This window comes from Phocoena sinus, chromosome 5, assembly GCF_008692025.1.
Source record: "Phocoena sinus isolate mPhoSin1 chromosome 5, mPhoSin1.pri, whole genome shotgun sequence".
Classification (NCBI taxonomy): domain Eukaryota; kingdom Metazoa; phylum Chordata; class Mammalia; order Artiodactyla; family Phocoenidae; genus Phocoena; species Phocoena sinus.
Window position 1 is genome coordinate 20,733,890 of NC_045767.1, and position 16,110 is coordinate 20,749,999.

A 16,110-nucleotide genomic window follows, 5' to 3' on the forward strand; every position below is an offset into this window, starting at 1 on the left:
CACCTGGGAACTTGTCCAAATGCAGCTCCACACATCCCAGTCCCAGAGATTCTGATTTTAATAAGCACAGGATTCTGAATTTGTAATAAGCGACGCTGGTGACTCTCATGCTGGTGATTCAAGTACGCACTTTGAGAATCCCTGGTTTATAGAGTGCCCCCTTGGTTGTTTGAAAGATTGGCAGGAGAATTTAAACTTTGTTTATGAACAGGCTTCCTCTGAGGATGGCAAGTCTACTTCTTTCTTGTTCATGATTGGGACGAATTTATGATTTTTATGGAAACCAGGTGGTTTTCTGCCTGGTGGGCTTGTCTCAAGTCAGGCAAGACTCAGTGCTTCTCATTTTAAGACCACTTGCCAGTGGCTGCAGAGGTTTGAAACATGTAAGTATAGTGTTCAAGCCTTGTCTGAATTTAAATGTTGAGCGATTTAACCCTTTCTTGTTAGCTCCTGTGTTGTGGATTTAGGCTCTTCGGCTAAAATAGATTAAGTTAGATTTTAAATATGTAAATATCTTGTGTTGGGTAAATTAATATTTTAAATGCGTCTCAATCATTGGGCATAAGGCTTTGGAGAAAAAAATTTTTCCAGAAGAGAAATAATAGTTTATTTTAGTAACTTGATTATTGATTATTGTACTAATCCTTTTTCAATGTAATCATTACTACTCAGGGTGAAAAGTTTGGACCGTTTGCTGGAGAGAAGAGAATGCCTGAAGACTTGGACGAAAATATGGATTACAGGTTGATGTGGGAGGTGAGCATGTGATTGTTGTTTTAAATACTTAAAATATGTTTTTCTTTGTACTATTTAAGGCATGTATAAAGCTAAGTTAATAGATATTGATTCCAGTTGACAAAGCATTGAAATGTTTGAATTTTAAGGAACCTGAATACCTTGAAAGTTTAGCATTAAAATACTGTTGAAATATCTAACTAGACAATTCTTCTGTAACTCTGAAGTTTATATACTTCATCATTAAAAAAGAAGTTATCCATGAACAAGGATGTTTGGATTTCAAAATAAGCACATTCTTTTTATGGATTTAGAATTTGATTTCTGTAACTGAAATTATACTTTAACTTTTATTTCCCAATTGCAGTGCTAATTGCCCAGAAACATTTCTTTTTTTTTTTAACACCTTTATTGGAGTATAATTGCTTTACAATGGTGTGTTAGTTGCTGCTGTACAACGTGAATCAGCTGTGTGTATACATATATCCCCATATCCCCTCCCTCTTGCATCTCCGTCCTACCCTCCCTATCCCACCCCTCTAGGTGGTCACAAAGCACTGAGCTGATCTCCCACACAGAAACATTTCTGAGCTCTGTGTTGGAATGAAAATCCCAGCTTAAAATGTACCTTACCTTTAAAAACATATAGTTGAGGAGCTATGACACTGTAGATAGTCTTTTGCAATCTGAAGTCTCTTTGCTGCAGGAATTTGTATATGCAAATGTATATCTATATATTATGAGAATTTTCATCCCAGTTTATGCCAGTTGTTTTCATTACTGTTCTTTCATAATCTTTAGAAAAAGAAGGGCCCGAGGGATGGAAATAGAAAAGCAGAGGTGTAGATATTGTTGAACAAAAACTTGGAAAAGGAAACTCAGTCCCAAGAATTTTATTTGGTGGGTTCCATGAGGAGGGTGGGAGCTGAGATGGTATAGGTGGGCCTAAGGGAAGTAGGATCATAAAATCAGAAAGATAAAGAATACTGAAACAGAGAACTACACATAAAATGTCTCTCTGAACGTGCATTTATCGGTTAGGATCTCCAGAGAAACAGAACCAGTGGATGGATGGGTGTGTGTGTGTGTGTGTGTGTGTGTGTTTTCAAGGAATTGGCTCACAGGATTGTGTGGGTGGCGGGTTGGAATCTGTAGGCTGGAAACTCAGACAGGAGTTGATGATGCTTCAGTCTTGAGGCAGAACTGCTCAGGCAAACCTCAGTTTTTGCAGTTAAGGCCTTTGTTTGGATGAAGGCCACACACAGCTTTGACAGTAGTCTCCTTTATTTGAAGTCAACTGATTGTAGATGTTACCCACGTCTATAAAACACCGTCACAGCAACACCTAGATTACTATTTGATTAAATAGCTGGGTACTACCATCGAGCCAAATTGACACGTGAAACATATCATCATGTGTTATCTGCAAGCAAAATACATTTTTAAGCATCACCATGTTGCTGAAACTGCTTGATGTAGGGAGTGGGGTTGCTTGAGGTTCCTGAAAGATCTCTGAAGTGCAGGTGATGGAAAATGGAAATTCATAATACAGTCTTCACCGCAGTTTAAGTGGAAAATGTTACTGATTTGCCTTATTTTAATATGCTGTTTTAATTGTTTATTTTTATAAACCTGAAAATATTTTTAACGGCTTTTACTATTTTTCTGTAAGATCTTAATTTTCTCAGCAGTTAATTTTTTTTTTTTTACCGTGAAGGTTTTCAAAAGCCAAACATGTATGTGACAGAACAGATAACCTAAATAAGTTGAAAATGATAAAAATAACAGTTTTTAAGGGGTTGTTGGTGACTCCTGATGTCTGTTTTGTTATCTCTGAGGATTTTAGTGTAGCGTCAGGTCAGTGTCTTGCACAGCTGCTTATGACGCATTGCTAAGCAGATGATGATTATAATTTTTATTTTGAAAAGAAGACTTGCATATAGGAAACTTAAAGAGGCTGACAGTGCTACCGTAGCTCATCCAGTTTTGCATTATGTATTCCTGTGGTTCTTTGATGTCTTTACATTATTATTTGTTTTTACATACCAGTGTACCTAGTCCTCTCACTTTACCACCCAAAGAGCTATTGATTTTATACATTTTATGTTCAGGTAATGTTACATTCACATAATGATGGCCATTCTTTATTTTCTTTTACTTCTTATGTTATGCTTGTGTTTTGAATAAGTAATATTGGTACTTTTGACACAATTCGGAAGGGTATTGACGAAGAGTCTCCTTGTCCCCTATAAGCCTGCTCTTTTTTTTTTTTTTTTTTTTTTTTTTTGAGGTACGCGGGCCTCTCACTGTTGCGGCCTCTCCCGTTGTGGAGCACAGGCTCCGGACACGCAGGCTCAGCAGCCATGGCTCACGGGCCCCGCCGCTCCGCGGCATGTGGGATCTTCCCGGACCGGGGCACGAACCCGTGACCCCTGCACCGGCAGGTGGACTCCCAACCACTGCGCCACCAGGGAAGCCCTAAGCCTGCTCTTTTCACCTAAGACCTCTGATCCCTTTAACCCCTTAGTTCATGCACCTTTTCCCTCCCTCCTGTAGTTCTTCCTTCTCTGAGTCTGGTCTTCAGGGTGGATTGTCGGCCGGTCTCTGCTCTGTCCAGTTTTGCTGCCGGGCAGGGCAGGGGAAGACACTCTCAGTGGTATATCTTCCTGGGGGAGATTTGAAAAACAGTCAATACCTTTCCAACAGCAAAGATTTACCGCTTGCTGGCTTTAATCCTGTTCCTTATTATGTTAAACTGGGAGAGCTGCTTCCCAGCCTTGAATTATATTCTTAAAGTCCCTTTTTATTATTTTAACTTTGGAGGTGCCAGGATTCAGAAGGTGCACAGAGAAAGGCGGTTGACTGGTCTTACCACAGTCTTCTCCTCTTGGAAACTTTTGAGCCTTCTCAAAGGGAGATAACGAGCCTTCCCTCCTCTGTGGGTAAATTGGGACCGGTTAGTTAAGTCATTTCTAATATGCCCCATAGCTCCAGAGCGAAATACCTGCAGCTCTCAAATGTGTGGTCCTTCTCCTCAAGCCAGTGGTTACCTATGTTTATGGTTATGGAACATAAGCCGATGCCTGCGAGAGAGCACATGGCATAGCTCTTTCTCAGTTTATATTTGCACTTGTGGTGCCAATAGTCCTGGTGGACAAGGCCAAGGGCCCCTAGGTGGCCATTTAACACCAAAGAACTTCGAGGTACCAGTGAGGATTGCACCTATTGGTGTGTGTGAGCCCCTGTTAGTTTGGGACGGGGTATAGAGGCACCTGAGGGTTTCATTGGGGAGCGCTATCGTCGTCTGTTGCATCCTCCCCCGTCCCCCCAGAGGTGCAGCTTGGCACTCACCGATGCCCACTGGTTCAGAGCATTAAACAGCACCTCAGCCTCGTTCTGTGTTGGCCACCAGGATTTGAGATTGGGGTCTGAAGAGACTCAGTCTCCTCTGTCCTTAAGCCTTCTTGATACTTCAGATTTTTACTTTTATTTTAAAATAAACTGCATTAGCAAAAGAATTCTGGATTTCTCAGGCCTCAGGCCAGTTATAGAGCTTGAGTTTGGAAACCACTGCTCCACTGTAAATGCTTCCCATTGATAATTTGATGGAACGTGCCCAGTTGTTTGTATCGTAGTCTATTCTTCCCTTAGTTAGAAGTCTTTTTGCGTGTTTTCCCAGATGGCTTGGAGCTTGAGATACATTTCCTTGCACTGTCTACCTGCTCAGACTTGCTCTAAGACCAAAATCCGTTCACGTAATGTTGCTAAAGCTCTCAACGACCCTTTGTTTTTAAATCTCCAGCATCTTCTCTTTCTATAATATTTTCTTCGGTATTTCAAACCACAGTTCAGATACCACTCTGCAGGCACTGGCTCTTATTCTAGCACATACCTTTACGTTTTGGTACCTGTAGACTGCAGCACAGATCGTACATTTTCATCGCCACCTGCTCAGCCTATTATTCACGTATTCCAAAGGGGCCGTTGAAGAATCCAGTGTTTTCTTGAATGCTCCAAATGGCTCTGCTCTGATGGCAGTGCCTCTTCCCTTCTTTTCCCAGAGCATCCTCTTGCATTGTCTGCAAGAGGTTTTTGTGTGGAAACTGGCCTGGTAAGTTCTCAGAACTTGGCCTTTCTAGTTTCATGCTGTTGTGGTCAGAAAAGATGCTTGAGATAATTTCTATACTCTGAAATTTGTTGAGGCTTGTTTTGTGCCCGAGTACGTCATCAGTCCTAGAGAATGTTCCATGTGTACTTGAAAAGAATATGTATTCTGTTTCTTTGTGGATGTAATGTCATGAAAAAATTAGATCTAACTGTTCTGTTGTATCATTTAGGATCTCTGTTGCCTTATTAATTCTTTGTCCGGAAGCTCTGTCCATCTATGTGAGTGGGGTGTTATAGTCTCCTACTACTGTTTTTGTATTCCTGTTGATTTCTTCCTGTACGTCTGTTAGTATTTGTTTTATGTATTTGGGTGCTGAGTGTAAAATCCTTTTATTGATCCCTTTATCATTATGTAGTGTCCTTCTTTATCTTTCTTTATGGCCTTTGTTTTAAAGGCTATTTTGTCTGATATGAGTATTGCTACCCCTGCTTTCTTGTTATTTCCGGTAGCATGAAATACCTTTTTCCCTCCCCTCGCTTTCAATCTGTGTGTGTCCTTTGCCCTAAAGTGGGTCTCTTGTAGGCAGCATATTGTGTAAGCTCTTGTTTTTTTAATCCACTTTTGTATATCTCTCTATCAAATATCTCTTGTATTTTATCTTGTTCTTTTATCCAATCAAAAGACACAGAGTCTGCCACTCTGTGTCTTTTGATTGGAGCATTTAGTCCATTGACATTTAGAGTAATTATTGATAGATATGTATTTATTGCCATTTTAAACCTTGTTTTCCTGTTGATTTTGTATTTCTTCTTTGTCCCTTTCTTTTTCTCTTTGTTTTTCCTTTTGTGGTTTGATGATTTTCTTTTGTATTATACTTATGTTCTCTTCTTTTTGGTTTTTGTGAATCTGTTTTATGTTTTTGGTTTGTGGTTACCCTGTTTTTCAAGTATGTTTAACCCCTTCCTATCTCTACTTGCCTTAGACTGGTGGTCATATAGGCTCAAATATATTCTAGGGAAAAAAAAAAAAGTCTACATTTTCTTACTCTCCTCCCCCACATTTATGATTTTGATGTCCTTTTTTACATCTTCACGTTCATCCTTTTGCTGTTCACTGTGGTTGTCATAACTTTCACAGAAATTTTTTAATTTCTTTTTTAATCTGTGTACTAGCTTATTTAAGTGATTTACTTTGCAATTGTGATTTTCTCTTTCCTATAGATTCTTCTCTGTTTAGAGAAGACCTTTCACCATTTCCTTTAGGATAGGTTTAGTATCGCTGTATTCTTTTCTTTATGTTTTTTATTTTTAAAGAAATATTTATTATTTGGCTGTGCCAGGTCTTAGTTGCAGCACGCAGGATCTTCATTGCCTCATGTGTGATCTTTGTTGTGGCATGCAGGATCTTTAGTTGCGGCACACGGGATCTTCATTGCGGCAGGTGGGATCTAGTTCCCTGACCAGGGACCAAACCCAGGCCCCCTGCATTGGGAGTGCAGAGTCTTAACCACTGGACCACCAGGGAAGTCCTGCTGTATTCTTTTGGTTTTTGCTTGTCTGAGAAATGCTTTATATCTCCTTCTATTCTAAGTGATGATCTTACTGGGTAGAGTATCCTAGGTTGCAGATTTTTCTCTTTCAGGACTTTGACTGTATCTTGCCAGTCCATTCTGGCCTGCAACATTTCTGTAGATAAATCAGCTAATAGCCTTCTGGGGGTTCCTTTGTAACTAACTCTTTTTCTCTTGCTGCCTTTAGCGTCTTCTCTTTATCTTTAACCTTCATCATTTTTATTATAATATGTCTTGGTGTAGGTCTGTTTGGGTTTTTCTTGTTTGGGACCCTCTGTGCTTCCTGTACCTGGATATCTGTTTCCTTCTTCAGGTTTGGGAAGTTTTCAGCCATAATTTCTTCCAATACATTTTTGATCCCCTTTTCTCTTTTTTCCCCTTCTGGATCCCTATTTTGCATAGATTGGCATACTTTATATTATCCCGTAAGTCTCTTATATTGCTTTCTTTTCTTTCTTTTTTTTTTTTTAAATTTGGCTTTCTGTCTGCTGTCCTGATTGGGTGATTTCTGTTATTCTATCTTCCAGGTCACTTATTCATTCTTCGGCATTATTCATTCTGCTATTCATTGCCTTTAGCTCAGTTTCCGTCTCTGCAAGTGACTTTTCTAATTTTTCTTGGTTCCTCTTTATAGTTTGTAGTTCCTTTTGCCAGAACTCTGCATTTCCGTGAATGGCCTTTCTTAATTCCTTCAGTATTTTCATTCTCTCCTTTTGGAAATCAGTGTCTATTAGACTGAAGAGATCTGTTTCATTGTTTGTTCCTTCAGGGGAATTATCTTGGTCTTTTAACTGGGAGTGGTTCCTCTGTTTTTTCGTTTTACTTATATATTTCTCTTACTCTGTGAGTTTAGGAGGAACAGTTGTCTCCTGTGGTCCTGGAGGGCTGTTCATACGTCTGGGCATCCCCGTGTAGCTTGTGTGGGTTAGTATATTTGGCACAAGGGCTGTTCTTAGTGTGAATGCCTGTCGCCTCTTTCCTCAGTGTGTGCTGGTTGATACCCCCTTGATGGGGGAGTGCTGACACGCGGCTGATTTTCAGTCCAGGGCGGGGGGGGGGGGGAGGTGGGCAGGGGGTGGTGGTGGAGGCTTGGGCGTGTCCCTGGAGCACACGATGGGAGCCGAGGCGGCTCCCAGACACTCCTGGAGTCTGCGAGGGCGGTGGCGGGGGTCTCGTAACCACTCCTGGCATCTGGACGGGCAGCAGTGGTGGCTCGCGACTGCCCCCGGAGCCCGTGTCGGCAGTGTCCTGCCCGCTGCGAGCATGTGCATGGGGAGAAAGGCTGCAATCCGGGTTCATCCGCTCCTCTCCTGCACCCTCCAAACCATGGCGACTGGCCGATAAGGTGACCCAGGCTTTCTCCGCATAAACCCTTCATTGCAGTCGCACTGGATTCCCCACCCCCGTGGCTGTTTCCACACAGCCATCCCCAGTCCTCTCCCCAGTTCTGATCTCCGAAGCCCGAGTTCCAGCACCCAGCCCTTGCCAGCACATGTCAGGCTGGGGGGTGCAGGACTGCGGCACTGACCGTCTGTGCAGTTCACCCTCTGCTCTGGCTGCCGCAAACCGGCTGCTGAAGTTCTCCTCCGAGGGTCTGATGCTCCCCTTCTGTCCCGGCCGATCTACCTGCCAGTGAGGGGGCTTCCCAAGGTGAAGGAACCTTTCCTCTTTCACAGCTCCCTCCCAAGGGTGCAGGTCCTGTCCTGATTCCTTTCTCACTCTCTTTTTTTTTTCCTGCCCAGTTACACGGAGATTTTCTTGCCCTTTCAGTAGTCTGAGGTCTTCTGCCAGTGTTGAATTAGATATTCTGTGGGAATTGTTCCACATGTAGACATATCTTTGATGTATTTGTGGGAGAAGTTGAGCTTCACGTCCTACTACACCACCATCTGGATCGCTGCCTATACTCCGCTTCTTGAATCTTTCCCTTTGTACCGGAAGTGTACAGAGTGGGTACTTGATACTCTGCTTCTTAAATCTTGGTCTTTGTGGCAGGAGTTGGGCCTGCAGAGGAGTTCCAAGTATATTTGTCCATCAGCCATAGGAGAATTGTGGCCTGACTCACAGGTTCAGTTTGCAGCATCTCAGAGAGCATGGGAGAGAGAGACAGGTCTGCAGTCTGCTGTGGAAGGCAGACCCTGAGTCTGATGGCGGGTCTGCTTAATGCACAGCAGGGGGCTGGGCATGGAAAGGAGTGACTGTCAGGGTCTTAATTAGATAAAGAGAAGGAACCATGAAGAAGAGAAACCCAAAGTATATTTACTCTAATTTCTCTCTCTCATGGAGGAAAAAGTGAGGACACATGGAAAGGTGGAGTAATAGTTCTTTGCTGAGAATATATATGTGTAGAATTAGCCTTTCTCATTTCTCATACTGAGAAATGGTAAGGCTCTTTGGAATTCTTTTTTTCTGTTTTTTTTTTTTTTTTTGCGGTGCACAGACCTCTCACTGTTGTGGCCTCTCCCGTTGCGGAGCACAGGTTCCGGACGCGCAGGCTCAGCGGCCATGGCTCACGGGCCCAGCCGCTCCGCGGCATGTGGGATCTTCACAGATCGGGGCACGAACCCGTGTTCCCTGCATCGGCAGGCGGACTCAACCACTGCGCCACCAGGGAAGCCCTGGAATTCTTTACAAAACAGAAATAGGCAGGGTAAGTGAAACATGATAGAAAGAGGAAGGATACCAGGGTCGGACAATCTTTAGTCTGATTTCGCCCTGAGGATCCAGTAAAGCTTTTGCTGTCTTGGAGTTTATGTTTCAGCAGGGAAAGATAGACATAAAACACCTTTAATGAGTACTATAAAGAAAGATAGTGATATGGGTATAAAGAAAATAAAACAGGGCAAGAGAACTTATCTCAGATAAGAACTTGAACACATTGATACGACTGCTGAGAGCAGCTACAAAAGACAGATTAAACATAAAAGTGATATGTGTAAGGCCATCAAAGAGCTGTTAAAGCAGAGTACTAGAGTACTGTGATTCCAGAGAGGAGAAAACTTTGAACAGATGAATCAATCATCTATAGCCTTTTTTTTTCCTTGAGGAAGTGGTCAGAGCTTTGCTGATTCTGGATACGGGCAAGAGGCTGAACATTTGACCTCAGCCCAAGGAGAGGTTAGTGTTTGAGCACAGAGAAACAGGTGGAGCTTTTGGCAGTCTTGAGAAGTTGGAGTGACAATACTGGAGACCCAAAGGAACTCAAAAACATTGCTGTCTCCTACTCGAGACGTTTGCGGAGTTATGAAGCTGCATGAGAGGCTGCCGTAAAGTTAAAGCACATACTTCTGAAAGGCAGAGTGTTCTACAGGCTCATGTTGCTGTGGAGGGCCGCTCAGTGCACATCCTGCTTTTCATGTGGAAGCACCGTAGGGTGGTGCTGTAGGAGTAGGATCAACTGAGGCTCGCCGAAGCCTGCCACAGCTGCAGCCAGCTTTGAATCAGCTCACTGCTTGATTAGCTTACAGTGAACAGATTCCACTCTGCCTGGCAGAGGTTGGGGTGAGCCTACTCTGGAGAAATATATCTGGGTCCTCTAAAGTTCTTTTACTACACAGCATCCAGCATTTAATAGAAATTGACTAGCTGCTAAGAGATAGGACCATGTGACTAAAACCATGAGAAAAGCTGGACAATGGAAACTGGCATAGGATTCAGATATTGATTGGAGTTAGCCGATGAGGACTCTAAAATGAACATGATTGATATGTTCTAGCAAATGGAAGAAAAAAATGAACCAAACAGATGAAAAGATGGAGAATTTTATTAAAAAATTGGGAGGTATAAATGCCAAATGGAGATTCTAGACAAGAAAAATATATGAACTGAAATTGAGAACTCAGTGTTTGAATTAGATACTAGATATGACACAGCAAAAGACAGGATTAGTGAAGAGGAAAAGAAGTCAATAGAAAATATTGAAAATGAAGCACAGAGACTAAAAATAAATATGTGAGACGGTGAATACATCTAATGTATCTGTAACGTTAGGATCATTTAGCATTTGAAGAAGAGGGAGAAAATGGGGAAGAAGCAAATTTGATGCAGTAATGGCTGAGAATTTTCCAGAACTGTTAAAAAACACTACCTGATGAATTGAAGCTCTGTGAGCCTCAAGCAGCACTCCTATAAAGAAAGCCACACTCAGGTATATCTTAGTACAACTATGGAAAACCAAGACAATCTTTAAAGCAGGCAGAAAAAAAAGAGACAGTACCTTCAAAAATGAAACAGTAAGACTGATAGCTGCCTTTTAACAGAAAAGATAAAAAAAAAGGTAGTAAAGATAGTCAACAACTGAAATATATCTTTAAGGTAATAGAAAATAGTTGCCAGTCTAGAATTCTATACCCAGCAAAAATATTTTAAAATGAAGGTATAGTTCTCTGGGCCTCTTCAAATGTGATCATCTCCCTGTGTGACTGTGCTTTGGATTTGCTTCACAGCATTAGCCTCAACCGTGTCTTCACTCACTCTTCAAATTTGGAAACAAAGACTACATCCAGATCCCAGCCAGAGGAAAAATTTGCTACTCTGGATTCGCTGAAGGGAGGGAAAGAACAATAGGAAGCACTTAGGTACACAGATATTGTATAAATTGGAATTGACAGACTTTACAAACAACCAGTGAGGAAATTTTCAAATATAACAAAAGTGTTAACAAACTCTGCAAACTATTCAAAGGAGGTCATAATTGATCTCCCAAATCCCAAATTTAAGGGCAATGTTTGCTGACCATGTGCAGATGACTCCTTGGCTTGGGGATGAGAATGAAGAGATGCTGAATTATTTTCTCAACTGAAGTGACAGAATTTGAAGATATTAAATCATATTACAAACATGTTTTAATTTTGCTAAAAATCCTTGCTTTAAAATAAGCTTCTTTGCAACTCATTTTATCTCAGTAAGAGTGGTGACCCATCTTCAATGTTGACTGAAATCAAATGGGAATCTGGGAAGGACCTGATGAAATGTTTATGTCAGACACAAAATAAAGCTGTCTTGAAGAGGTAACATGAAAAAAATCTCAGACATTCTTCACCTTGTTCACTGATGATATGGGTGCAGGTGCATGCAAATTAAGAGTTCATCAAAGATGATATTTGGCCATATCTATTGAACCTATTGATGATAAAGAAGGAGAAGGAGAAGCAGCTGATGTTCATAATGATGAAGGAGACTTGGTACCTGTTGATGATGAAGAGGATGAAGGTGAAAGGGAAGATGAAGATGGTGATGATGTAGAAGAAGAAGAAAGGTTGAAGGGGAAGATGACTAAAAGAATACTAATAGACTCCAACCTTCCTTTTATTTAAAAATTTTTATATTCTCTTGAGCAAGTTGCCATCTCCAGTTTTTTCCCTCTTATGCTTAGTTCTCTTGTCCTAATGAGGTTTCTTTATATTTTTTTTTGTCTCATATGATAAAGAGATTGCCCACTTATTTTGTGGGAGACTATCTTGAGCAAAGTACAATGGGGAAAAATATCTACACATTTCTTTTTTTTTAAGATTTTTTTTTTTAATGTGGACTGTTTTTAAAGTCTTTATTGAACTTGTTACAGTATTGCTGCTGTTTTATGTTTTGGTTTCTGGCCACGAGGCATGTGGGATCTTAGCTCCCAGATCCCTGGTTGAACCCATACCCCCTGCATTGGAAGGCGAAGTCTTGACCACTGGACCTCCAGGGAAGTCCCTCTGCACATTTCTGATTCAAGTTCCTTTTTATCCCTTCTTGTCTCAAAAAATGTGAAAGTAGTAATGTGTGTTCATCACCATGCACTGTGGGGAAGAAGAAAATTTTTTCCCTTTGTTCTGCCAGAAGCTGGAGGGTGTTCATCTTCCTTGTGCTTAAAATTCTTGATTTTTACTTCTTGAAAGTGCTCAGAGATTACATTGTGACTCTATGTAATATGGGCATTTAACATTATCACCATGTACATGCACTTTGTTAAAAAAAATCTAATAAAACGGAATTATATTGAGTGAGGAGAGGTTGGGTTTGAGATGTTAGGGCATTTGAGTGTTGGTAGGAGAGGAGAGAGAGAATGGGGCAGAAACAAATTTGAAAAGATAGTGGCATTAAAGTGTGTATTTTGACAACATAAATTTCAGACCTTACAAATTTGTTTAATAAGTTGTACTGTTGAAAAAAAATTAAAGATGTTTTCACACAAGCAAAACCCAGCAGACCTGCACCAAAAGAAATACTAAAGTAAAGGTAGCTCTTCTGGGAGAAGAAAAATGAATCCTGATGGAAACTCAGAAATTCAGAACAGGGCAAAGATCAACAAAGGGTAAATATGTGGGTGAGTAAACGTAAATATTGATGGTACTAAACAATTATAGTAATGATTCGTGAGTTTAAGAACATACACAATTTATATAATGGTAGAACAATTTGAAAGGCAGGAGGGAAGCAAATGGAATTAAAGCGTTCCGAGGTTCTAGCATTATCAGGTAAATTTATCTAACTAAATTATCTAAAATAATAGTAGAAGATTGTTGTAACTAACAAGTTAAGAAAAGGAAAATGAGATAATTTATAAGATAATTTTATTAATGAAAAAAGCCAGGCAAGAAGTGAGGAAAAAAGAACTGGGTCACATAGAAAGTAAATACCAAAATTGTACCTATACATCCAACTAGATTAATATTTATATAAAATTTAAATGGGTTAAGTGCTTCCAGTAAAACATGGTTATTAATGGATTGGATCCCCGAACCAACCAATGTCCCTTAACAGGCAATTTTAAAATATAAAGACAAAGAAAGCCTGAAAATAGAAGATGGATAAAGATATATTGTGCCAGTACAAATGGAAAGAAATCAGGTTTAACCTTACTAGTATTTGACAAAGTGGACTTTAAGGAAAAGGCATTACTAAAAATAAAGATGGTCCATACACTAGACGATGTACATGTTCCAAATGTGAAAGCAATCCAGATGGAAGACTTAAGCACATCTTTCTCAACTGCTGATGGAGTAAGCAGGAAGATAAAACTGGAAAGGACAGAAAGATAATCTGATCAATATAACATACATGGTCTAATTGACATATATAACAGTACCCAATGATAGTTCATCAAATAATGCACATGGAATACTTACCAAAATTAACCATATGCTGAGTCATAAAGCATAAGTCAGTTGATTTCAAAAGGTGCAATCTTGGGCTTCCCTGGTGGTGCAGTGGTTGAGAATCCACCTGCCAATGCAGGGGACACGGGATCGTGCCCTGGTCCGGGAAGATCCCACATGCCGCGGGCCGGCTGGGCCTGTGAGCCATGGCCGCTGAGCCTGTGTGTCCGGAGCCTGTGCTCCGCAACGGGAGAGGCCACAACAGTGAGAGGCCCGCATACTGCAAAAAAACCCAAAAAACAAAAAAGTGCAATCTCATTAAAAATTCTAGCAAGTTTTTATTTTTATCTTTTGGTGGAAACTGATTCTAAAATTTATGTGAAAATCCGAGGGGTCATGAATTACCAAGGCAGCCTTAAAGTGAAAGAACAGAACTGGAGGAGTTATCAAACATCAAGGCATATTATAAAGGAATTATAATTTAATACTGTTATACTGGCGCAAGGATAGGCAAAAAGACATTACTTTTGACAAAAATGTCATTAACAACATGGTGGGAAAAGGATGGCATTTTCAATAATAGGTCAAAATAATTTTCTTATGGAAAAAAGGTACTTTATCCCTAACTCCCATCATATATAAAAAGGTCAGTTTAATACGATTATAAATGTAAATATGTCAGGTAAAAACAGTAAACCTTTAGAGCAAAATGTTGAATACCATAATCTTAGGTTAGGTGGAGGTTTCTTAAATAAGAAATAATAAACACTGTGGAGAGCAAAATGATAAACTGGAGAACAGTAAATACCATAAAGGGAATGAAAAAGCAAATAACTGAGGGGGAGAAGATATTGATAATGTATCTGTCTCAAAAAGGATTTGTATCCAGAATATATTAAAAACTACAAATCGATTAAAAAAAAAATGGGCCAAACACTTGAACGGGCACTTCACACAAGATATCTAAATGGCCAGTAAATGTGAAAAGATGGTCATCTTCATTAGTCATCTTGGACATGCAAACCAAAAGCACAGTGAAGTGCCATGATATAGTCACCAGAATGACTAGAATTGAAAAGACAGATAATGTCAAATATTTACCAGAATTATTTGAAATGCTGGGTTTTTAAATCAGTGCAGGCGCTTTGGAAAACTAGAGCTGAGTATGTGCATATGATGCAGTACAGCAATTCCATTAGACATATTCCTAGCAGAAATGCGTTCCTGTATTTACTAAAAGATTTGTACGAGAACTTTCATAGCCACAGCATGAGAAGTTGTCTCAAACTGTACAAATGCACATTCATGAAGTGGAAGATTATAAAGCTTTATGATAATGAATGTATTACAGCTATGCTTAGCAACATGGGTGAATCTCAGAAACATAACACTGAGTGAAAGAAGCTGGAGACAAATGAATTCGTATTGTATGATTTTGTTTATATAAAGTTCAAAACCAGGTAAAGGTAATTTATAAATCAGTGTTGTGGTTACTTAGTGACTGGAAGTAGGGACCTGGGCAGACTTCTGGGGTGCTGTTTCCTTGTGTGCTAGTTTGTGAGTTTGTTGTGTTTACTTTGTGAGAATTCATTGAGCTGTGCACTTACAGTTTGTCTTTTTTGTTGTTGTTGTTGTATTATACTTCCACAAAAAGCTTACTTAAAAAAATGGGACAGAACGGTGGGATAAAATGCCTTGGCCATGAGTTTCTACTTTAGCTGGGCTGTCAGGTTGTACCGAGACCTACACAACGAGGGTGCAGCCATATGAAGAAGACCTGGATAAGAGCCCAGGGAGTAGCAGAGGTGGCAACGAATTTCAAAGGACAAAAACAAAGCCAGGGAAGCCAGTGGTTAATGGATGATGGGCCAGTGGTAGGGCATGGCATTAGAGAGGTAGTTATAGGTCAGATTATGAGGTTTATTACAGCAGCAGTAGGAAGTCACAGAAAAGATTTAGCAGAATGATGTGATTCTGTTCATGCCTTGAGAAGAGCAGTGTGTCTGCTGTGTGGAGAACAGGCTTGAGGAAGCCGACACACCAGGCAGGAGTCTGTTGCTATAGTGGAGGAGTGATCTGATGGTGACCTGAACTTGGGCCTTAGCAGTGGATTTGGTGAGAAGTGGTCGGCTTCTGGTTGTATGTTATTGGAGATTGGGGGTAGCTAACACCGATAGGGCTTAACTCTGATGAATTGTGTGTTGAAAGAAAAAAGTCCAGAATGACTTTTAAATATTTGGCTTGTGCCATATGGGTGGAAGTTGGTGACATTTCTGAGACAGGACAGCATTTCTGAGGTAGGACAGTTGGAGAGTGAGAGTGAAGGGGCTGGGAGGATGGGGTTGTCTACTACATTGTAAACTTTCAAAGACAGCGCATTGTCTTATTAATCTTTACTCCCCAGGTCTTAGCAGAGTATCTGGAACGTAAATATAATTAGCTAAAAGTTTGATTCGTTTTGTATTCAGTATTTAATCATTCACATTCAGTGAACATATTGAATAAGTGTATAAGTTATTTTCACCATTGGCCTTCTTAGAAAATATGTAATTTATGGGTTAAAAAAACAAATGTTGATCCCTTGGTATTTTACTACCTTTGTAGACATTTTTTTTTTC

At 40.3% G+C, this 16,110-nt stretch overlaps 1 protein-coding gene across 2 annotated transcripts in view; it reads left to right on the forward strand.

Annotated features, from left to right (window-relative positions):
* Nucleotides 1-16,110, forward strand: part of PRDM5 (PR/SET domain 5) — a 209,615-nt gene that overhangs the window by 17,722 nt on the left and 175,783 nt on the right. For both annotated transcript variants that reach the window (XM_032633777.1, XM_032633779.1), the window contains exon 2: nt 673-756. In XM_032633777.1, the coding sequence (XP_032489668.1) occupies nt 673-756 (84 nt within the window). The remainder of the gene's footprint in view (nt 1-672; nt 757-16,110) is intronic.